General features: G+C 46.8%; 1 protein-coding gene across 1 annotated transcript in view; it reads left to right on the forward strand.

The window, feature by feature from the left end:
* The window catches only part of DNAH5 (dynein axonemal heavy chain 5), a 208,789-nt gene that overhangs the window by 87,673 nt on the left and 96,555 nt on the right, over window positions 1-24,561 (forward strand). Inside the window, exons 35-43 of the mRNA XM_064160720.1 lie at window positions 514-686; window positions 5,156-5,334; window positions 8,510-8,697; window positions 10,572-10,766; window positions 12,827-12,961; window positions 15,445-15,552; window positions 18,116-18,269; window positions 23,124-23,270; window positions 23,991-24,232. Coding sequence (XP_064016790.1) covers window positions 514-686; window positions 5,156-5,334; window positions 8,510-8,697; window positions 10,572-10,766; window positions 12,827-12,961; window positions 15,445-15,552; window positions 18,116-18,269; window positions 23,124-23,270; window positions 23,991-24,232 — 1,521 coding nt within the window. The remainder of the gene's footprint in view (window positions 1-513; window positions 687-5,155; window positions 5,335-8,509; window positions 8,698-10,571; window positions 10,767-12,826; window positions 12,962-15,444; window positions 15,553-18,115; window positions 18,270-23,123; window positions 23,271-23,990; window positions 24,233-24,561) is intronic.

The raw sequence follows: 24,561 nt of genomic DNA on the forward strand, positions 1-24,561 counted from the left end.
TCAAACATTGGAAAGGTCTACCCAGATCAGTGGTGGAGTCACCATACCTGCAGGTGCTTAAGCAGCATGTGGACCTGGCATTTAAGTACATAGTTTAGCATTGACCCTACAGTGAGGGGTCAGACGTTGAACTAGATGATCTTGAAGGTCTTATCTAACCAAGTATGTTCAGTGGTTCTGTGAAAAGAAATGGAGATTTTAATGTTAACTGAACTTAAGGACTTCTGTTTGAGGCTTATGGACTGTTCATTCATATTTAGAATTTTGAAACACTTCTCTAAAGCCTGAAGTTCCTTTGCTGCCTCAGGGGTTTCAGTGACAGTGATAACACAGCAGTGATTTTTGTGTTAACAAAATCAAGGTAGGATCTCCGCTGTTCTTACGTGCTAGCTAATTTTTATGCCTTGTAGTGTTAGTGCTTCTTTTGCAGTACTACTTGGATTAGATAATGCAAATGCAAAAGTAGATGTTAACTCTGAGTATAACAGTCTTTTTTTGCCTCTTTTTTTTCAGTGTTGTATGCATATCAAGAGCCCCACAGACTTTGAGTGGCTGAAACAGTGTCGGTTTTATTTTAATGAAGACTCCGATAAGCTGATGATTAAGATCACTGATGTGGGTTTCACATACCAGAATGAATTCTTGGGCTGTACTGACAGGCTTGTCATAACACCTCTTACAGACAGGTAAAAAAAAAAACCCTTCCTTTATTCTTTGATGCCCAATCTAGGCTTTCATGAGAACCATTTAATCACAGGCTCACAAGATGTTAGGGGTTGGAAAGGACCCAAGGAGATCATTGAGTTACAGTATCACAGTATCATCAGGGTTGGAAGAGACCTCACAGATCATCAAGTCCAACCCTTTACCACAGAGCTCAAGGCTAGACCATGGCACCAAGTGCCACGTCCAACCTTGCCTTGAAGTGCCCCAGGGACGGTGACTCCACCACCTCCCCAGGCAGCCCATTCCAGTGTCCAATGACTCTCTCAGGGAAGAACTTTCTCCACTCCCCTGCCAGAGCAGGACAATCCTATCTAACACAGGTCACACAAGAACACATCCAGACAGGCCTTGAAAGGCTCCAGAGAAGGAGACTCCATAACCTCTTTGAGGAGCCTGCTCCAGTGCTCTGTGACCCTTACAGTGAAGAAGTTCCCCCTTGTGTTGAGGTGAAACCTCCTGTACTGCAACTTGCACCCATTGCTCCTTGTCCTATCCCAGGGATCAGTGAGCAGAGCCTGTCCCCCTCCTCCTGGAAGCCTTCAGACACTTATAAACATTTATCAAATCCCCTCTAAGTCTTCTCTTTTCCAGACTAAAAAGTCCCAAGTCTTTCAGCCTCTCCTCATAAGGCAGTGCCCTCCAGCCCCACAGTCATCCTTGTAGCCCTTCACTGGACTCTCTCCAGCAGATCCCTGTCCCTCTTAAATTGGGGATCCCAAAACTGAACACAGTATTCAAGATGGGGTCTCACTAGGACAGAGTAGTAGTGGTCATTCCGATTGGATGCAAGGTAGATCTCTGCAAAGTTTACCCATCCAAGTCAATGATTTTGCATGGAACACATTAATATTTTTGTTTCTGTGCCTTACAATATTAGTAGCATCCAACTTAATTTCTGTCTCATAGTTGCCTCACATATACGATGCATGGGACTGATAAACCTAATGATCAGGTACATCCAACAGATAAAATATGTAGAGTGAGATACAGGACAGAAATAAGTTTATAGAAAGCTAATGAAAGCAACTAATAAATAACAGACAGGAACCAATTTTATTCAGCTGCAGTAGATTAGAGACCTTTGATCAGTCCAGCTTGGATGCTGACCTGTTGGAGAGCAGTTCTGAGGAAAAGCACCTGGAAGTGCTGGTAGACAACTAGGTGACCATAAGCTGGCAGTGTGACCTTATGACCAAGTGTGATGGTTTGGGAGTTACCTGCCTCCCCCACACAATGAATGCACTCAGACTAGACTCAGCCAGCTGGAAGTTAAGAAATGAAGCTATATTTACAGCTTAGTACAATATACAAGCATATATATACTCAAATATTTACAGTTAAGTACAAGTTCTAAGCAATACAGAAGCACAAAATCCCTCCCAAAACAATCAGATTGTCAGGATGCTCCTGACACAAACCTCCTCCCCCTCTTTCTCTCCCTTCAGAAATAACAAGATCAACCCCAGAGTATCTCACGTGATAGATCTGGAGAGGTCTGAGGTGAGATGTCAAACAGACAACAAGGAGGTTAGAGGAAAAAGGGTTAGGTTGGATTAAAGAGTTAAGGCAGATGCAAACACCCAGACCACCAGAGAGAAGAAGCAGAACTGAGAGCTGAGAAGTGTGTGAGAAGTGAGTGTTTTAGCTATATTTTGACTAGTTGCATTGCTTAGCAGAAAAACAAGGGGTACAGGTTACTGTTGGGTTTTTCTTTCTTCTCACAGCTAAAGATTTATTTCAGTAAAATATTCCAATTAGCCTCAAACCAGCACACCAAGAAAGTAAACAGTATTCTGCAGTGCATTAGGAAGACTGTGGCCAGTAGGTTGAGGAAGGTTCTCCTCCCCCTCTACTCTGCACTGTTGAGGTGTCACCTGGAGTACTGTGTTCTGGGAACCCCAGCTCAAGAAGGACCAAGAACTACTGGAGACAGTCCAGCACAGTGCCACTGAGATGGTTAGGGGAATGGAACATCTGTCATGTGAGGAAAAACTGAGAGAGCTGAAACTGTTTAGCTTGGAAAAGAGAAGACTGAGGGGGATCTGATTAATGCTTACAAATATCTAAGGAGTGGGTATCAGGAAGATGGAACAGACTCTTTTCAGTGGTCCCCAGTGATAGGACAAGAGGTAATGGGCATAAACTGGAACATAGGAAGTTCCACCTAAATGTGAGAATGACTTTGAGAATGGCAGACCACTGTAACAGGCTGCCCAGAGAGCTGGTGGAGTCTCTGTCTCAGGACACTTTCAAGGCCCATCTGGATGTGTTCCTATGTGATCTGCTTAAGGTGACCTCGCTTGTGGCAGGGGGGTGGACTTGATCATCTTCAGAGGTCCCTTCCACCTTATGCCATTCTGCAATTCTGTGACCTAGAATCATCATAGAATCATAGAATCAACCAGGTTGGAAGAGACCTTCAAAATCATCCAGTCCACCCTGTCACCCAGCCCTGTCCAGTCAACCAGACTATGGTACTAAGTGCCTCATCCAGGCTTTGCTTGAACACCTCCAGAGACGGCGACTCCACCACCTCCCTGGGCAGCCCATTCCAATGCCAATCACTCTCTGTGTAAAGAGCTTCCTCCTAACATCCAACCTAGACCTCCCCTGGCACAACTTGAGACTGTGTCCCCTTGTTCTGTTGTTGGTTGTCTGGCAGAAGAGACCAACCCCACCTGGCTACAACCTCCCTTCAGGTAGTTGTAGACAGCAATGAAGTCACCCCTAAGCCTCCTCTTCTGCAGGCTGCACACCCCCAGCTCCCTCAGCCTCTCCTCACAGGGCTGTGCTCCAGGCCCCTCACCAGCCTTGCTGCCCTTCTCTGGACACCTTCCAGTACCTCAACATCTCTCTTGAATTGAGGAGCCCAGAACTGGACACAGCACTCAAGGTGTGGCCTGAGCAGTGCTGAGTACAGGGGCAGAATAACCTCCCTCATCCTACTGGCCACACTGTTCCTGATTCATGCCAGGATGCCACAGGCTCTCCTGCCCACCTGGGCACACTGCTGCCTCATCTTCAGCCTCTATCTACCAGCACCCCCAGGTCCCTTTCTTCCTGGCTGCTCTCACCCACTCTGTCTCCAGCCTGCAGTGCTGCTTGGAGTTGTTGTGGCCAAAGTGCAGAACCCTGCACTTGGCCTTGTTCAATCTCATCCCATTGGCCTCTGCCCACCCATCCAGCCTGGCAAGGTCCCTTTGCAGGGCTCTCCTACCTTCCAACAGATCAACACCTGCTCCTAGCTTGGTGTCATTCATCTGCAAACTTACTGATGCAGGACTCAATCCCCTCGTCCAAGTCATCATTAAAGATATTGAACAGGACTGGGCCCAGCACTGATCCCTGGGGCACATCACCAGTGACAGCTGCCAACTGCATGTGGCACCATTCACCACCACTCTGGGCCCTGCCTTCCAGCCAGTTCCTGACCCATATCAGAGAGAATCTGTCCAAGCCATGAGCTGCAGCTGTGCCAGGAGCTTGTTGTGGCAGACAGTGTCAAAGGCTTTGCTGAAGTCCAGATAGACTCCATCCACAGCCTGCCCCACATTCCCCAGGCAGGTAACCTGATCATAAAAGGAGCTCAGGTTGGTCAAGCAGGACCTGCCCTTCCTAAATCCATGCTGGCTGGGCCTGATCCCTTGGCCATCCTGCAGGTGCTTTGTGATGGCACTCAAGATGACCTGTTCCATGCCTTGTGTGGCACTGAGGTCTGGCTGACAGGTCTGTAGTTTTCTGGCTCCTCCTTTTGACCCTTCTTGTGGATGGGCATCACACTGATGTTGAAAGAGTCCTATTAACAGAGAGGTCTACCTTCCTAGCTGAAGTAACAGAATGAATGCCTTAAAAGCTTCATTGCCAAAATAAAGGCATTGGATGGTTTTGTTGCCTTTTGTTTTGTATGGTTTTTTACGTGTGTGTTTTGGTTTGGGTTTTATTTGTTTGTTAACTATTCCACACTGCAGCTTTTCTTTAGATACAGTTGCTGGCTGGTGTTTTACTGTATTGCACAGAGAAAATGGAATGTGCTCTGCTAGCAAGTTTTAAAGGTGGAAGAGAAAGGAAATTTTAGCTGTCTGTCACTGTTGTACTCCACATTATAATGCAGTGCAGAACTGCTTCAGTTGAAGCAACTCACAAACTAAGCTAACCAAACTGCATTAGGCAGCATCTTTGTATCTGCTTTTTTTCTTCCACTTGATCTTTCAGGTTATTGATTATTGAGGATTATCTGCTTTACTTTTAGGAGATGAACCTTTATGGTTACCTGCATTTGTGGTTCAAGTGAAGGGTTTTTCTTCTTATTGATTCAGATTGTAACTAGAAGCATGTCATTTCAGCAGTTTTCTGATCTCTTTAAATCAGACCTTCTCTTCATAACACACTTTCTAAGCCCATTAAGTGATGAAAACCTGTTACCTTTTAGATGTTACATCACTTTGGCTCAAGCTTTAGGCATGAACCTCGGTGGAGCACCTGTGGGACCTGCAGGAACTGGAAAAACTGAAACCATCAAAGACATGGGACGGTGCCTTGGAAAATATGTAGTGGTCTTCAATTGTTCAGACCAGATGGACTTTCGAGGACTTGGGAGGATTTTCAAAGGTAACATCGGCTAAAAGTGTCAACTGCACCCTAAGCACAGTAAAACTGAGTTGTCAAAAGAAGTGACTGTCCCACTGTACTCAGCAGTGGAGTGGCCTCCTGTCAAATACTGTGTGCAGTTTAGAGGTCAGCAATGTGAGAAGCATGTAAAAATATTTAACAGTGTCCAACGAAGAGCAACAAAGATGATCAAAGAACTCAAGAACTGAGTCTTTTAGGTCTGTTCAGCTGAGAGGGAAGGAGACTGAGGGTTCTCCTCATTGATGATCAAAGAACTCAGGAGCTGAGTCTTTTAAGTCTGTTCAGCTGAGAGGAAAGGAGACTGAGGGGTGTCCTCATTGATGATCAAAGAACTCAAGAGCTGAGTATTTTAGGTCTGTTCAGCTGAGAGGAAAGGAGACTGAGGGGTGTCCTCATTGATGATCAAAGAACTCAAGAGCTGAGTATTTTAGGTCTGTGCAGCTGAGAGGAAAGGAGACTGAGGGGTGTCCTCATTGCCATAACTCATCATGGAGTTGTGCTGCTGAGGCACAACTTCTTCATGAGAAAGAGTGGAAGTGCTGATCTCTCTGGCATCTGATGATAGGACATGAGGCAATTGCTTAAAGCTGTGTCAGGTGAAGTTTAGATTTGACATTATGAAAATATTCTTTACTGAAAGGGTAGTAAAGCTCTGGAACAAGTTCCCCAAGACATCTGTCAGCCCTGCTTGGACAGCACTTAGATGATTAGTTTAACTTTTAGGTAGCCCTGTGCGTAGTCAGGAGCTGGAATTTATGGTCAGCATAAGTCCTTTAGAGTTCAGGATATCCTGTGATTCCATGGTTCTATGGACTGTGCAAAAAGTATAAATGCTAAAAGAACATCTTTATTAAACAAAGTCAGCACCTAATCAACACGTGGTTTTCAGCATTTTAATTAATGAGAGCAATTGATATCTTGTTATGAATATAAAATATATTTGCAACATTGTCACAAAGAAATAGGAATCTGAACATCAAAAGCAGTTTATGAGAGGATACAAAGAGGCACTTAAAATGGACTGAGGCATTGAGTGCAGCCTCAGCAGGTTTGCTGCCCACACCAAGCTGTGTGGTGCAGCAGACAGGCTGTAGGGCAGGGATCCACCCAGAGATACCTTGACAGGCTGCAGAGGTGGGCACAAGCCAACCTCATGAGGTTCAACAAGAGCAAGTGCAAGGTCCTGCATCTGGGTGGAGGCAATGCCAAGCAGAAATGCAGGCTGGGCAGTGAGCGGCTGGAGAGCAGCCCTGAGGAGAGGGACTTGGGGGTGCTGCTGGATGAGAAGCTCGACAGGAGCCAGCAGTGTGCACTTGCAGCCCAGAAAGCCAAGCAGAGCCTGGGCTGCATCAGGAGAAGTGTGTCCAGCAGGTGGAGGGAGGTGATTCTCCCCCTCTACTCTGCTCTCCTGAGACCCCACCTGGAGTCCTGCATCCAGTTCTGGAGCCCCCTTTACAAGAAGGATGTGGAGATGCTGGAGTGTGTCCAGAGAAGGGCCAGGAAGATGCTGAGAGGGCTGCAGCAGCTCTGATGTGAGGACAGACTGAAAGAGTTGGGGCTGTGCAGTCTGGAGCAGAGGAGGCTCCCAGGTGACCTTCTTGTGGCCTTCCAGTGTCTGAAGGGAGCATCCAAAAAAGCTGGGGAGGGACTTTTTAGGCTGTCAGGGAGTGACAGGACTGGGGGGAATGGAGCAGAGCTGGAAGTGGGGAGATTGAGACTGGGCTTGAGGAGGAAGTTGTTGAGCATGAGAGTGGTGAGAGGCTGGAATGGGTTTCCCAGGGAGGTGGTTTTGGCCCCATGGCTGGAGGTGTTTAAGGCCAGGCTGGATGAGGCTGTGGGCAGCCTGCTCTAGGGTAGGGTGTCCTTGGGCATGACAAAGGAGTTGGAACTAGATGATCCTTGTGGTGCCTTCCAACCCTGACTGATTCTATGATTATAACCAAGGAAGATTGCCAGTACAAAAAACCCAACAAACCTGTGAAATTAGTTGCTGGACTGGTGGAATGTCTCAGTGACTCTGATTTGGGGTTTTGCCATCTTCAAACATTAAAGTTCTTATCAACTGAATAGTGCTACACATTTAAAAACCAACTGACACAGCTCACTGAAGTTAGAAAGTTAGATGGAGATAACTTTTTTTTGGCACCTGAAACTGATTCTTGTCCATCGTAGCAGATGTCAAATTAGAGATCAAGTGGAGGCCTCTGACTCTGACATTGTTGCAGGTGACTCTTTTCATTTTTGCCAACAATATCTGAGGGAATATGCAGCTTTGGCACAGCCTGACCTAACTTTTTCCTGTGTGGAAAGCAAGTTCATGTTAATCAGCACAGTGAGCTATTGACAAGTCATAGTCTTTTCATAGTCTTATTGCAGGGATGGTTTTTGGGTGGATAGGGAGGAAAAGGAATACATTCCAGTTACTGAGAGAAGGATCAGAAATCAAAATCTGTAGTATTGTAGCCAAGCTGGAAGACTTTTGGAACTGTGTGAATTCTTTCTTGGAGAAATAAACTCTTCTCCTTATCACAGTATCATCAGGGTTGGAAGAGACCTCACAGATCATCAAGTCCAACCCTTTACCACAGAGCTCAAGGCCAGACCATGGCACCAAGTGCCACGTCCAATCCTGCCTGGAACAGCTCCAGGGACGGCGACTCCACCACCTCCCCGGGCAGCCCATTCCAGTGTCCAATGACTCTCTCAGGGAAGAACTTTCTCCTCACCTCCAGCCTAAATCTCCCCTGGCACAGCCTGAGGCTGCGTCCTCTTGTTCTGGTGATGGCCACCTGAGAGAAGAGAGCAACCTCCTCCTGGCCACAACCACCCCTCAGGTAGTTGTAGACAGCAATAAGGTCTCCCCTGAGCCTCCTCTTCTCCAGGCTAACCAATCCCAGCTCCCTCAGCCTCTCCTCGTAGGGCTGTGCTCAAGGCCTCTCCCCAGCCTCGTCGCCCTTCTCTGGACACGCTCAAGCATCTCAATGTCCCTCCTAAACTGGGGGGCCCAGAACTGAACACAGTATGCCTTTCCCAACCCTCAAATATTAACATATTTTTTTCCTGAGCTAGATTAACCTGAATTTGTCTTATGAATTGCACCAAAAAGAGGTGAACAATATTATGTTCAGAGGCTTAGTTGCTTTTCTCTTTGAAGGTCTTGCTCAGTCTGGCTCCTGGGGGTGCTTTGATGAATTCAATCGTATTGATTTGCCGGTACTCTCAGTGGCTGCACAGCAAATTGCTATTGTGTTGACATGTAAGAAGGAACACAAAAAAAGCTTTGTTTTTACTGATGGAGATAATGTGGAAATGAATCCAGAATTTGGCATCTTTCTTACTATGGTAGGTATTCGGCAGGTTTCTAATATGCTGGTGTTGATTGTACAATTGCTTCTAAGCTGGTATATTAAATGTACTTACTCTTATGTCACTCAGCTCTTAGAACTCACTGCCAGTTTGAGAACACTGAGCATTACTACAAAGGCAGTTTACAGGATTCTTGTCATGGGTTGAGTTGAATCTGTTGCCGATGCTCAATCTCATGCTGCTGTCCTGCAGGCTTCAAAATGGAAGTGCTGTCTGGAACAAAGTGTTGCAGTGCTTGAAGTGCAGATTGCGACATGGGAGGCTTCCTGTTCTGGGGGGCTGGTTTTGGCTTCTGGGTTTGGTGGTGTTGGTCTTGTCTGATAGGGTTGGCACAGGACAGGGGGAGTGGGGAGGTTTAGGTTACAGTCTTTCTGCTTCTGCATTTCACAGTACTTTTTCTGCAAGTAGACCAAGGTAATTGTGCTTTGTATGATCTAATTTTTCTCATTAAAGTCTTCAGCTGTTGTGCTCTCCACCTGTTGTGGTTTTAGTTTTCTTTTTCTTCGTTTTTTTTTGGTTTTGTTTTGTTTTGGTGGTTTTTTTGCTTGGTATTTTGGTCTTGTTTTTTTTTTTTTGGTATGTGTGTTGCTTTCCCCCAGTTGTGTGTTGGATGGAAGTAGGCTGTTAACTCATGGATTTGTTTCAGCAACATCAAGCACCTGCAATTAACAGCCAGCACTGCCACTACAAGTTGTTACTTCAATATTAGATTACTTCTGCTTGCTACATTCTGCTTCTTGAAGTATGCTTCTTGCTACAAGTACAGTAGCTAGTAAAACCAAGATGTGTTCTAGATTGGAAGTGTTTACATGGAGCAGTTTTCATACCTCCTGAATGTATCACTGTATCACAGTATCATCAGGGTTGGAAGAGACCTCACAGATCATCAAGTCCAACCCTTTACCACAGAGCTCAAGGCTAGACCATGGCACCAAGTGCCACGTCCAATCCTGCCTTGAACAGCTCCAGGGACGGCGACTCCACCACCTCCCCGGGCAGCCCATTCCAGTGTCCAATGACTCTCTCAGGGAAGAACTTTCTCCTCACCTCCAGCCTAAATCTCCCCTGGCACAGCCTGAGGCTGTGTCCTCTTGTTCTGGTGCTGGCCACCTGAGAGAAGAGAGCAACCTCCTCCTGGCCACAACCTCCCCTCAGGTAGCTGTAGACAGCAATGAGGTCTCCCCTGAGCCTCCTCTTCCCCAGGCTAACCAATCCCAGCTCCCTCAGCCTCTCCTCGTAGGGCTGTGCTCAAGGCCTCTCCCCAGCCTCGTCGCCCTTCTCTGGACACGCTCAAGCATCTCAATGTCCCTCCTAAACTGGGGGGCCCAGAACTGAACACAGCACTCAAGGTGTGGTCTAACCAGTGCAGAGTACAGGGGCAGAATGACCTCCCTGCTCCTGCTGGCCACACCATTCCAGATGCAGGCCAGGATGCCACTGGCTCTCTTGGCCACCTGGGCACACTGCTGGCTCATGTTCAGGCGGGTATCAATCAGCACCCCCAGATCCCTCTCTGTCTGGCTGCTCTCCAGCCACTCCGACCCTAGCCTGTATCTCTGCATGGGGTTGCTGTAGCCAAAGTGCAGCACCCTGCACTTGGAGCTATTGAACACCATCCCCTTGGCCTCTGCCCATCTGTCCAGGCGGTCAAGGTCCCTTCTGCCCTCCAACCCAGTCACATCTGCCCCCAATGTAGGGGAGGCTAAATTGCTGCAGAGATGTGGTGATACATCTGCACGTCAGTTCATTCCCACGCGTGATGTAAAGCCAAAAAGCTACATTGCACATTGATGGCTCTTCCATTTGTGCAAGGTGCAGTCATCTTCAAAGCCTGTTCTTCTCCTCTCCAGAATCCAGGCTATGCAGGACGACAAGAACTGCCTGAAAACTTGAAGATCAACTTCCGCTCAGTGGCGATGATGGTTCCCGACCGTCAGATTATCATTCGTGTCAAACTGGCCAGTTGTGGCTTCGTCGCCAACGTGGTACTGGCAAGGAAGTTCTTTACACTGTACAAGCTGTGTGAAGAACAACTGTCAAAGCAGGTGATTATTTTTAGATAAGGAAAAGTTGTCTTAAGGAAAAAGCTGTAAATTATGTCACAAATTATTACTGTCTTTGTGAAGAAAATAGGAAAGTTCATGTTCGCTAAGGCAAGTGACACTTGTCATAGAGTCAGCCAGGTTGGAAGAGACCTTCAAGATCGTCCAGTCCAACCTAGCACCCAGCCCTGGCCAATCAACCAGACCATGGCACTAAGTGCCTCAGCCAGGCTTTGCTTGAACACCTCCAGGGATGGTGACTCCACCACCTCCCTGGGCAGCCCATTCCAATGCCAATCACTCTCTCTGACAACAACTTCCTCCTAACATCCAGGCTAGACTTCCCCTGGCACAACTTGAGGCTGTGTCCCCTTGTTCTATTGGTGGTTACCTGGTTAAGAGACCAACCCCACCTGGCTGCAGCCTCCCTTCAGGTTGTTGTAGGTGGCAATGAGGTCTGTCCTGAGCCTCCTCTTCTGCAGGCTGCACACCCCCAGCCCCCTCAGCCTTTTCTCACAGGGTTGTGCTCCAGGCCCCTCACCAGCTTTGTTGCCCTTCTCTGGACATGTTCCAGCACCTCAACATCTCTCTTGAATTGAGGAGCCCAGAACTGGACACAGTACCCAAGGTGTGGCCTGAGCAGTGCTGAGTACAGGGGCGGAAGAACCTCCCTTGTCCTGCTGGCCACACTGTTCCTGATGCAGGCCAGGATGCCATTGGCTCTCTTGGCCACCTGGGCACACTGCTTGTAGTTTAGTAGTGCAGTCCTGGCAGATTAGGAAAAATTATTCATGAATAATGTGTGTGAGAATGAGACTGTCATTGAAAACACTGGTTTAGGGAGTGGCAATAATTGAGACAAATAAAGGGCTTATATATAGGCTGGCATTTTGATCTGTGCTGCCTATGCTTCTAAAGATGGTTTTCAAATAAAATCAGCTTATAATGTCCTTATAGATATGAAAATAATTGTTAGTTTGTTTCTTAACAGTCCTTAGGAATCTTATCTTGGTTCAAAGACTGAAGGAATCAGAGGGACCTTAACAGGCTGGAGAGGTGGCCATAAGCCAACCTCATGAAGTTCCACAAGAGCACGTGCAAGGTTCTGCATCTGGGTGGAGGCAATGCCAAGCACAAATCCAGACTGGGCAGTGAGTGGCTGGAGAGCAGTCCTGAGGAGAGGGACCTGGGAATGCTGGTGCTGTGTGCACTTGCAGCCCAGAAAGCCAAGCAGAGCCTGGGCTGCATCAGGAGAAGTGTGGCCAGCAGGTGGAGCGAGGTGATTTTTCCCCTCTACTCCACTCTGCTGAGACCGCAGCTGGAGTACTGCATCCAGCTCTGGAGCCCCTGTGACAAGAGGGATGTGGAGATGCTGGAGTGTGTCCAGAGAAGAGCCAGGAGGATGCTCAGAGGCTGCAGCAGCTCTGCTGTGAGCACAGACTGAGTGAGTCGGGGCTGTTCAGTCTGGAGAAGAGCAGCCTCCTAGGTGACCTTGTGTCCTCCCAGTGTCTGAAGGGAGCCTCCAAAAAAGCTGGGGAGGGACTTCTTAGGCTGTGAGGGAGTGCCAGGACTGGGGGGATTGGAACAAAGCTGGAGGTGGGGAGATTCAGGCTGGACGTGAGGAGGAAGTTGTTGAGCATGAGAGTGGTGAGAGGCTGGAATGGGTTTCCCAGGGAGGTGGTTGAGGCCCCATGGCTGGAGGTGTTTAAGGCCAGGCTGGATGGGGCTGTGTGCAGCCTGCTCTAGGCTAGGGTGTCCTTGTGCATGGCAGGGGGGGTTGGAACTAGATGATCCTTGTGGTGCCTTCCACCCTGACTGATTCTATGACTTGAGAATACATTTCCTTTTCTGCCACAGCTTACATTTTAGTAGGTGGTAGCAGAGGTGGAGAATGAAGTCTTCCATTGTCATACAGAGAAAGATTAGTTGTGTACATTAGAAGTCCTTTTTGCTACATATACCACTTCTCATACGAATCTGTGTCTTAAATGACAAATAAGAATGGTTTTATTTCTGATAATGCAGGGAAATTCCCCCCCACACACAATTTACTTCTCTTCTAGGTGCATTATGATTTTGGCCTGCGGAATATATTGTCTGTGCTACGTACACTGGGGGCAGCAAAAAGAGCAAATCCCACAGACACTGAATCTACCATTGTCATGCGTGTGCTGAGAGACATGAACCTGTCCAAACTGGTAAGTTCTGAGGGCCTGGGAAATGAATGAAACTGCACTTTGCAGCGATGTGAATGTTTCACCTACACTTTAAATCTACTGTGGCGGTCACTGGAAGATTGAATGTGGCCTTTACACTGAAGCTGCCATGGGCACTCCAGGATAGAGTTAGTTTTCTTCAGACTGCCTTGTCTGGGGCTGGGGAGGGTGTGATTGAGGAGTGCTCTGTGGTGCTCTGTGGTGCTTGGTTGCCTACCTTGATTAAGCTGCAGCACCTTGAATTGTTTAGAAATTCTTGGTTTGCCTATTTCCCCTGCTCCCTATACAAGTCAGTGACTAAGTAAGTCCCTATACAAGTAAGAGCCTGGAGAAGAAGGAGGCTCAGGGGTGACCTCACTGCTGTCTACAACTACCTGAAGGGGCATTGTAGCCAGGTGGGGGTTGGCCTCTTCTCCCAGGCAACCAGCAATAGAACAAGGGGACACAGTCCCAAGTTGTGCCGGGGAAAGTATAGGCTGGATGTTAGGAGGAAGTTCTTGCCCAAGAGAGTGATTGGCATTGGAATGGGCTGCCCAGGGTGGTGGTGGAGTCACTGTCCCTGGAGGTGTTCAAGAAAAGCCTCCATGAGGGATTTAGTGCCATGGTCTGGTTGATTGGACAGGGCTGGGTGCTAGGTTGGCCTGGATGATCTTGGAGGTCTCTTCCAACCTGGTTGATTCTATGATTCTGATTCTAAATGGAAGCCTGTGTAGTAATCTCTTTAGAACCTTTGAGCTAAAGCATTTAGTCACTCTCTTGAAATAATCTGTTACTCATACTATTGAGTACAATCTCATCTGAAATAGCTAACACCTCTTCTGTGGCTGTGATATTTCATCTCCTTTATTGTGTTTATTTACACCTTAGGCAAATAATTTGCTGTTTGTATAAATCATAGAATCAAAGAATCATAGAATCAACCAGGTTGGGAGAGACCTCCAAGCTCAGCCAGTCCAACCTAGCACCCAGCCCTGTCCAGTCAACCAGACCATGGCACTAAGTGCCTCAGCCAGGCTTTGCCTCAACACCTCCAGGGACGGTGACTCCACCACCTCCCTGGGCAGCCCATTCCAATGCCAACCACTCTCTCTGGCAACAACTTCCTCCTAACATCCAGCCTAGACCTCCCCCACCACAACTTGAGACTGTCCCCTTGTTGCTGGTTGTCTGGCAGAAGAGACCAACCCCACCTGGCTACAGCCTCCCTTCAGGTAGTTATAGACAGCAGTGAGGTCAGCCCTGAGCCTCCTCTTCTGCAGGCTGCACACCCTCAGCCTTTCCTCACAGGGCTGTGCTCCAGGCCCCTCACCAGCTTCATCCCCTTTCTCTGGAGATGTTTCAGTATCTCAACATCTCTCTTGAATTGAGGAGCCCAGAACTGGACACAATACTCAAGGTGTGGCCTGACCAGTGCTGAGTACAGGGGCAGAATAACCTCCCTTGTCCTACTGGCCACACTGCTCCTGATACCCAGGCTCTGGATTCTTTTGGGTGAATCTGTGTCCTTTTCCAAGGCTCCTGGCTTCTTGAACTCCAGACTTGGCATGGTATCTTGCAAATGTGCAGACAGGCACAATGTCATGCTGGTGGCTGATCAAGCCTATTGTGTGAAGGCACTTAATGCCTATCCCTGGTAAACTGAGGCACAGCAGTTCCAGATGTGCAAGCCCAAAGCATTAGGGCTTGTTATTACACAACAGTGCTGGTTTCAAGATTAGCAGAGCACAAACAAGGCAAGGCAAAGGCATGGCAGAGCAAGGCAGAATGGCAAATCACACTGTTTTTTACCTTGCCCCCATGTTTATCAATTGCCTGAGTCTATATCCCCTTTGGTCATGGAGCATAGAATCAGAATCTAGTTCCAACCCCTCTGACATGGGCAGGGACACCCTACCCTAAATCAGGCTGGCCAGAGCCCCATCCAGCCTGGCCTTAAACACCTCCAGAGATGGAGCCTCAACTACCTCCCTGGGCAACCCATTCTAGACTCTCACCACTCTCATGCTCAACAACTTCCTCCTCATGTCCAGTCTTTGCTCCATTCCCCCCAGTCCTGTCACTACCTGATATGCTTAAAAGTCCTTCCCCAGCTTTATTGTAGGCCACCTTCAGGTACTAAAAGCTTACCCAATTGGAGTGGCAGTTTGCCAAACTTAACCATATTAGGTAAAGTCAGGGTTTGCTTTCACCCTTATTAGGGGAAGAATACAGGCCTGCATAAACATGTGCGGGTATCTGTTTACTGCTATGAAGGAGACTTGATGGCACCAGACTTTTGTCTTCCTTCCTGCCTTGCTTGCCCCATCAGCAGAAGGGAGGGGGAGCAGGGGACATGTCTGGACAAGCCAGGACATATTTTAGGCCTATATTTGCCTTCCATGACAAAAGATTGGTTTTTTTTGAGATGCTAGAATAAATAAAATCAATTTTAATCTGTGGGTGTTTTATTTCCCTGATTTTTCCAGATTGATGAAGATGAACCCTTATTCCTGAGCCTAATTGAAGATCTGTTTCCAAGTATCCAGCTTGATAAAGTAGGCTATCCCGAACTGGAAGCTGCCATTGAGAAACAGGTAAACTCTCTCTTGATCTTTGCTGCTCTGGCATAACTTGAGTGAAGTGACATCTAAGGAAAGTATTGGTGTTTAATCGACCCAGCTGGTAGTATTATGAATTTATAAAAGTAGTTTAGTTTCTGTAATTCATACAGTTATCTTCAGAACGCCCAGAAACTGAGCTTTTGTTAGGAAAAACTATAAAAAACTTGGCTACCATGTTTAAAATTGTCGTTTCCTAGTAAGTGAAAAAGACATCCTAACTCCACTGTCAGTGATCTCTGAAGCCAGATATAGAAAGTGTCAACCCTTTTCTCTTTGTTGATGATGTGGACCAGGGGATTGAGTCCCCTGGCATCAGTAAGTTTGCAGATGACACCAAGCTAGGAGCAGGTGTGGATCTGCTGGAGGGTAGGAGAGCCCTGCAGAGGGACCTTGACAGGCTGGATGGGTGGGCAGAGGCCAATGGGATGAGATTAAATGAGACTGAGTGCAGAGTTCTACACTTTGGCCATAATAATCCCAAGCAGCACTACAGGCTGGGGACTGAGTGGCTGAGAGCAGCCAGGCAGAGAGGGACCTAGGGTGCTGGTAGAGAGTAGCTGAAGATGAGGCAGCAGTGTGCCCAGGTGACCAAGAGAGCCAATGGCATCCTGGCCTGTATCAGGGACAGTGTGGCCAGCAGGACAAGGGAGGTTCTTCTGCCCCTGTACTCAGCACTGCTCAGGCCACACCCTGAGTTCTGTGTCCAGTTCTGGGCTGGCTGTTTAGCCTGGAGAAGAGAAGGCTCAGGGCAGACCTCATTGCTGTCTACAACTACCTGAAGGGAGGCTCTAGTCAGGTAGGGTTGTTCTCTTCTGCCAAGCAACCACCAACAGAATAGTCTCAAGCTGTGCCGGGGGAGGTCTAGGCTGGATGTTAGGAGGAAGTTCTTCCCAGAGAGAGTGATTGGCATTGGAATGGGCTGCCCAGGGAGGTGGTGGAGTTGTTGTCCCTGGAGGTGTTCAAGAAAGGACTGGATGGGGCACTTAGTGCCATGGTCTAGTTCAGAGGTCTTCAACCTTTTTAAACAGGGGCCGGGTCACTGTCCCTCAGATGCTGTCAGGGGCCGGACTATAGTTTCTCGAGTGCTTGGAGGCTGCGGAGTCCTGTGAGCGGATTAAGTGGCAGGAAGTGGCTGCTTGGTCTCCCTCCCAACCCCTGGCTGGGGCGGGGTGAGTGGATTCTGTAAATACTGGCAAGCCGGACTGAGGACCCTGGGGGGCCATATCCGGCCTGCAGGCCATACTTTGAGGACCCCAATCTAGTTGAATGGCTAGGGCTGGGTGCTGGGTTGGGCTGGATGATGTTGGAGGTCTCTTCCAACCTGCTTGTTTCTGCAATTCTATGATTCTATTGACAAATATATGTGAACACTTGCTTATAAGCTGGGTGTAAAGTCAGCCCATACCAAAGCAGCATTGGAAACTTCATGGTGGTAGGTATATACCTGTTGCCTGTTAAATAAAGTGGTTTGGCACTTAACTCCATTTTGAGTCTTAGTTCTGTTCCAGAGAATGTTAAACTAGTCACAATATAAGATCCAATTAGACATCACTCAGAAGTTAAGCCTGGCTGCCCTCAGCCCCTCTGATATCTGAGAATAAACTGGAAAGCAAGTGGGTTTAACTTCAGCTAAATTATCCACCACTGGATTGTGACACTTGCTCAGATGGCCCTGTTGGGCTGGGGAAAGATTTGGAAGAGGAAAAAAAAAAGAAGAAAAACTCATGGGTCTAGATTGAGCCAATTTAATGAATAAAAGAAAAAAGCCCCAAAACTACAAGCAAAATCATTCGCTGGTAACAGCAGAGCTCCATGGCTACTTTGGAGGAACTTCCCTTCAGATTTGTTGCAGAGCATGTGTCACCGTTTGAGCTAGGTGTCTAGCTCAGGCACAGGGGAGAGGTGAACGTTCTAGGGATGGGCCATAGAATGGCAACAATGGACAAGTTAATATCATTTCATTGGAGCACCAAGAGCTTTATTCCTAGAAGCACAGCTTGGACCTTCCCTTTGCTGCTTCTGCCGCTTCAGCTGTGCCCACTGCTATCTTCCCCAACTGCTGTTTTGGCTGCTGCTGCTTTTGCTGCTTCACTGCCGCTTGACCCCTTCCCCATCTTTGTTAAGGTTATTATATTTCTCTAGTATATTTATCCTTATACTGTTATATTTAAACTATAAGAAATACAATTTCATTTCCCCCTAACTTTTCCAGAAAAAATCCGTGTTGTGGTGAGTTTATTCTATGGGGGAGGGATCCAGGCTAACCTGGGACATTATGGCATTATCACTGCAGTGGGGTTGGACTAGATGACCTTTAAACTCTTCTAAGCCAAACTATTCTATGATTCTGCAGTTCTGTGGTATGGTCCCTTCCAACCTCTAACATCCTGACTCATGTGTACAGAGGTGTTTTTCATATACAGCAATCCTTTACAAAGAATGTAGTCTTCTGCTGAAGGTAGAGTTTGCATTTCTTTAGAGCATCAAAGTATCTTGTGCACTGAACCAGTAGTAATTTGTTTTTCTGTCTATGTAGGTGGAGGAAGCTGGACTTGTTTGTCACCCTCCTTGGAAACTGAAAGTTATCCAACTTTTTGAAACTCAAAGAGTAAGGCATGGATTGATGACACTAGGACCTAGTGGTACGGGAAAAACTGTTTGCATCCACACTTTAATGAAAGCCATGACAGGTATATGAGTATTTACACTGTAAGCTGGTATTAAACTGTTATATTGTAAACTTTAAACCATGTTGTTTCTTCACAGGAAGCCTGAATTACTTCACCGAGAGAATATACTACTGGGAGAATCAGTTTGTGTGCTGTGTTGTTAGTTATGGTGGTAGTGCTTTTTAAAAGCTGGTTAACATCTGACATTCAAAGTCAGGCAATACATGTCCTATTTTCCATATTACAAGACTTTATCAGAAGCGTTTATTCTAGAAATATTGAGAAAGAAGTGTACTGTCTGGGTAGAAAGCTTGGAGAAGTGCTTAAAGCATCTTCCAGATTTGGCTCAGATAATGCTGAAATCTTTGCTAATTGTAGAATCATGGAACCATAGAATCAACCAGGTTGGAAGAGACCTCCAAGCTCATCCAGTCCAACCTAGCACCCAGCCCTATCCAGTCAACCAGACCATGGCACTAAGTGCCTCAGCCAGGCTTTGCTTGAACACCTTCAGGGACGGTGACTCCACCACCTCCCTGGGCAGCCCATTCCAATGCCAATCACTCTCTCTGCCAACAACTTCCTCCTAACATCCAGCCTAGACCTCCCCTGGCACAACTTGAGACTGTGTTCCCTTGTTCTGTTGTTGGTTGTCTGGCAGAAGAGACCAACCCCACCTGGCTACAACCTCCCTTCAGGTAGTTGTAAACAGCAATGAGGTCACCCCCGACCCTCCTCTTCTCTAGGCTGCACACCCCCAGCTCCCTCAGCCTGTCCCTTCAGGTAATTGTAGACATAAGTATTGAGTTATTTGTTAAGACAAATAACATAACATCTTAAGTATTAAGTTATTTGTTAAGACAATTGTCAAGACAGGGTCTCTATTTGCAGTATAAAACAAATACTTGTATCATTTGGTGCTTCTAGGAGATAGTTCCTGGTTTGAGCAGTGACAAGATCTTCAAGGGTAATCATTTTCTGTTCTGGCTGGATGGTTGAGGAGTGTGTTTTTTGTCATCTGTACTTATAAGAGAAAGTATTAGTGACAAAACTTCTGTTTGATCTTATTAAATGAAAAAATCATAGCTGGAGGAGAAAAAAACATCTCTTTTGAGGTAATTTGTTACTCCATTGCAAAGACTTCAGTGGGCTGCTTATACAATTTCCCAGAACACTTTAGAAATGCTTCAGCCAGTACATTCGTGTGCCTAAGAACTTGTAAGCTCTGCATTGCAATGTTAACGACTGTTCTGCTTAGGGAAAAAAGCAGAAAAAGCAAATATTTGCATCATACTATTTCCTGTAATTGTGTAGCACTGAGATGTGAACTACTATCCCAAGCTGGGCAGTGACTGTCTGGAGAACAGCCCTGAGGAGAGCGACTCCCCCTCTGCTCTGCACTGCTGAGACTCCAGCTGGAGTACTGCATCCAGCTCTGGAGCCCCCTTTACAAGAGGGATGTGGAGATGCTGGAGCGTGTCCAGAGCAGGGCCAGGAGGATGCTCAGAGGGCTGCAGCAGCTCTGCTGTGAGCACAGACTGAAAGAGTTGGGGCTGTGCAGTGTGGAAAAAAGGAGGCTCCCAGGTGACCTTCTTGTGGCCTTCCAGTATCTGAAGGGAGCCTCCAAAAAAGCTGGGGAGGGACTTTTTAGGCTGTGAGGGAGTGGCAGGACTGGGGGGAATGGAGCAAAGCTGGAGATGGGTAGGTTCAGAGTGGAGGTGAGGAGGAAGTTGTTGAGCATGAGAGTGGTGAGAGGCTGGAATGGGTTGCCCAGGGAGGTGGTTTTGGCCCCATGGCTGGAGGTGTTTAAGGCCAGGCTGGACGGGGCTAAGGCCAGCCTGATCTAGGGTAGGGTCTCCCTGGGCATGGCAGGGGAGTTGGAACTGGCTGATCCTTGTGGTCCCTTCCAACCCTGACTGATTCTGTGGTTCTACTATCAAGATAAAATTGCTACAATAGATTTTTCAATATAAAACTACATGATCTGCCACATTTTTATCTTACATATGAGTGAACTCTGATTATGATTAACTTTTTAAGATAAGTCACATTTTCAGGCTCTTTCTTCCAACATATTGTTACCAATATGTTATGTAGTTTTAATATTGGTGTCACATCCAGATAAAAGACCATGATGTTTGCTTGTCTTAGATCCCAGGACTATTGCTAGAACTATTTGGCAAAATTAACTTTTACCTCTACTTTTCACTGTCTTGGTAAGGACTTGCTCTGACACAGCTTAGAAAGTTCAATGGCTTCATTGCTTAAAAGTGACAGGTACAACAGGTTCAGTATTGCTGGTGATAAATGCACTGACTGCAAGGTTAATAAATCCTAGGTACCATCCAACACACACCTTTGCTGTAGCTCTCATATAATAGAAATGTCTTGGGAGTAATAAATCCTGGGTAACATCAAACACCATTGGAGATGCAAGCCTTGTCAGTAGCTCTCGCAGTAACACAGCACGAGTTCAGCTGTATATTGAAGGTGCAGTTCTCAGCAAGAAAGGTCTCCCTGTCTTGGGTGGAGGAAAAGAAGCACAGCACACCGAGTATCCTCATCTCTGTCTTCTCCCCTGGCCTCAGCTGGTGTTGGTGCTTGTGCTGGCCCATGCTGTGCTCCTCCTAGCTAACCTTGGTATCAATGTCAGCAGCATGTGTGCTGATGCCAGAGGCAGTGCACCCTGAGATGTCCCTCCATGAGTTTTATACCCCAGCCCATGTTGTCCCTGGGAGGAATGTTATCAAGTGACACGGTCACATGTGTTTATCTTGTGCTCGATTTTCCTCATGAGCATATTGAAGGATGTCAACTTTAATATTAGTGCCTGGCCCTCAAAAGCTGCTTTGAAGTTTTAGCCAAAACTGGGCAGTTTTTTCTTCATGACTCCCTCCTTCAGTTCTTTAGCAGGCCAGTTTTGTGAATCTTCATTTAGCACAAACACCTGCTGATTGTAAATGACCTTAGTCTTGAGGTGAGGTGAATCAGCTTGCCTTCCTGTCCCATGGCCACCAGACAGTTTCACAACAACTGGGGCTTCTAAATAGGTCTCTGCTAGTTTGAAGCAGGCTAGAGTGTTTTGGTGAGAAGAACTAGATTACAGGCTGTGGAAGGAAAACAGTGGAGATGTCTACTTAGCTCACAGCCTTGCTGAGATGTATAGGAACATGAAACAAAAACAATAGATAACCACTCACACTCTCGGCATCACTCTCACTTGGGCTGCTGTCTGAGCTGCATCTCTCTAACCTCATCCTCCATTTTGGGCTAACCCACTTTACTTCCTAACCCCCTGGCTGAACCTCCATTCTTCCTTGGGACTGGGGTAAGGTTGAGAGGGGCAGGGGGAAGTGTAGGGGTGGTTGAGAGCCCCTCCTGGGCACTCAGGTTTCTGGGAGGGGAGTTGTGTTTCTGTATTACCTTTTACCTTGTCTATTTCTCTCTATAACTGTATATGCTGTAAATAGCTGCTTGTATATTGTGGCAGCTGTAAATAAATAGCTTCATTCACATTTCCAGAGCTGGCTGAGTCTAGTCTGGGTGATTTCTAAAGTGTGTGGGGGCAGGGAACACCCAAACCATCACAAGGTCTGACGTAGGAGTTTTAAAGGTATTATTAGTGAGGAAAATAAAAAGGTTGTGTGATTCTGTTGTACAGCAATACAGAGTTTAACAGCCTAAGGTAATTCACAGGACTATAGCAATATCATGTAGTTTGCCTATTCCAAGCTGCATGCAAGTGCAAAATTGGGGAAACTGAAAAACAATCATGTGGAGCATCTGTTTGGTATTTAGTAAAGGAATTTTTTTAAAGTGCATTCAGACTAAAGGCTTCAAAACTCCATTTTTGGATAAGCCTTCCAAAGAGTAAGCCAAGCCTGGGATAAATTTAATCTACCTGCTCTTCCATTCCTAACAGATCGATGAAATACGAATCCTACTTTCAAAAGTTGCAGAACTATTTGCTACTTTATATTTTGCTGGTTGCAGTTAACCAATACTGATGTGTATCAAGAGATAAGTTTTCCAAGTAAAATACACCACTTCTCGTGGTTGTGAATTGTGAATGCATATTAAAACACACATTTGGCTGTAATCATTTAGAATTTGTCAAAGCTGCCTGACTTTGAGCCAGCAGTGTGCCCAGGTGGCCAAGAGAGCCAGTGGCATCCTGGCCTGCATCAGGAATGGTGTGGCCAGCAGGAGCAGGGAGGTCATTCTGCCCCTGTACTCTACACTGGTTAGACCTCACCTTGAGTGCTGTGTTCAGTTCTGGGCCCCCCAGTTCAGGAGGGACATTGAGATGCTTGAGCATGTCCAGAGAAGGGCGACGAGGCTGGGGAGAGGCCTTGAGCACAGCCCTGCGAGGAGAGGCTGAGGGAGCTGGGATTGGTTAGCCTGGAGAAGAGGAGGCTCAGGGGAGATCTCATTGCTGTCTACAACTACCTGAGGGGAGGTTGTGGCCAGGAGGAGGTTGCACTCTTCTCTCAGGTGGCCAGCACCAGAACAAGAGGACACAGCCTCAGGCTGTGCCAGGGGAGATTTAGGCTGGAGGTGAGGAGAAAGTTCTTCCCTGAGAGAGTCATTGGACACTGGAATGGGCTGCCCGGGGAGGTGGTGGAGTCGCCATCCCTGGAGCTGTTCAAGGCAGGATTGGACGTGGCACTTGGTGCCATGGTCTGGCCTTGAGCTCTGTGGTAAAGGGTTGGACTTGATGATCTGTGAGGTCTCTTCCAACCTTGGTGATACTGTGATACTGTGACTATTAGTGCCATGGTCTGGTTGACTGGATAGGGCTGGGTGCTAGGTTGGACTGACTGATCTTGGAGGTCTCTTCCAACCTGGTTGATTCTATGATTCTGTGATTCCTAGATTGTGGACAGCCCCACCGTGAAATGAGAATGAATCCTAAAGCTATTACGGCTTCGCAAATGTTTGGTCATCTCGATGTGGCAACAAATGATTGGACAGATGGAATATTTTCAGCACTCTGGAGAAAAACTTTAAGAGCCAAAAAAGGTATTGTGCTAGTTTGAGGCTAATTGGAATATTTTAATGAGAAAAATTAGATTATGGGCTGTGAAGAGAAAACAATGGTGATGTCTACTGCACTCATAGGCTTGCTGAGATGTGAAAATGAGGACACAAACATAGATAAGACCCTGTGTGGCGTATAACCAGTGGAGCACCTGGGTCCAATGACTCTTTGCTCACCACTATGGTTAGATGGTCATAGTCCACTTTATTTCTGTGATGCAGAGACTTATATGCATTCTAGCAAGAGGCTGCTCCACCAAGATTAGTTACAGTCAGAGGGTACAGGGTTACTTGTAAGGCATGGATAGGTCAGTATACCATAACAATCTGAGGGTCAGCCTCTGGGGCTGGCTAAACCCTGCCCACCTGCAGCTGTATTCCACCCCCTGCAGCTGCAGGGGGGGGGAAGCCACCCTGTGCCTGGTATCTAACTCCCAAGATGGACTCAAGGACATTCCCAGCACGGGTTGCTCATGTTTATCATTTCTGTGTCCTCTGCTAGCAAGAATTTCTCCAACACCTGTGTTTCTCTGTCTGTTGGAGTGTGTGTTTCTGTTCTGCTTGGATCTGTGTAACTGATCCTGTTTCTCTGTGTGAGAATTCAGAATTAGTTCAACATTTGTTTGCAAACAGAAGAAACTGATTCTTGAAAGGACCACGAATTTCTCCATAGGCATTTTGATCTGTTATTCTGGATTATAGGTGACCATATCTGGATAGTTCTTGATGGTCCTGTTGATGCTATTTGGATTGAGAACCTTAACTCTGTCCTGGATGATAACAGAACTCTAACACTAGCAAATGGAGACCGGATACCCATGGCACCAAACTGCAAAATAGTCTTTGAACCTCATAATATTGATAATGCTTCTCCAGCAACAGTTTCAAGAAACGGGATGGTATTCATGAGCTCATCAGTTCTCAGCTGGAGCCCTATCCTTGAGGTACAGTAGCTCATTTGTGTATTGAAAACTGTCTCTTTTTCAGTACTTTACTGTGTTGTTTTAAGACCTAATTTTGTGACTTCATCTATGATACAGCTCTTTCATTGTATAAACTTAGAGGTCTGTATTCAATATAAGAATGTTTCTGGTAGTTTCTATGACAGTGAATAATGTCATTTTTTTCCAGAAACCTAATACAGTATTAAAAATATGCATATTTCACTCTGGGGCAGAGTTGTAATGCAAAGTAGTAGAAAGTTCTTCCCTGAGAGAGTCATTGGACACTGGAATGGGCTGCCCGGGGAGGTGGTGGAGTCGCCGTCCCTGGA

Source organism: Pogoniulus pusillus, chromosome 21 (assembly GCF_015220805.1).
Source record: "Pogoniulus pusillus isolate bPogPus1 chromosome 21, bPogPus1.pri, whole genome shotgun sequence".
NCBI lineage: Eukaryota > Metazoa > Chordata > Aves > Piciformes > Lybiidae > Pogoniulus > Pogoniulus pusillus.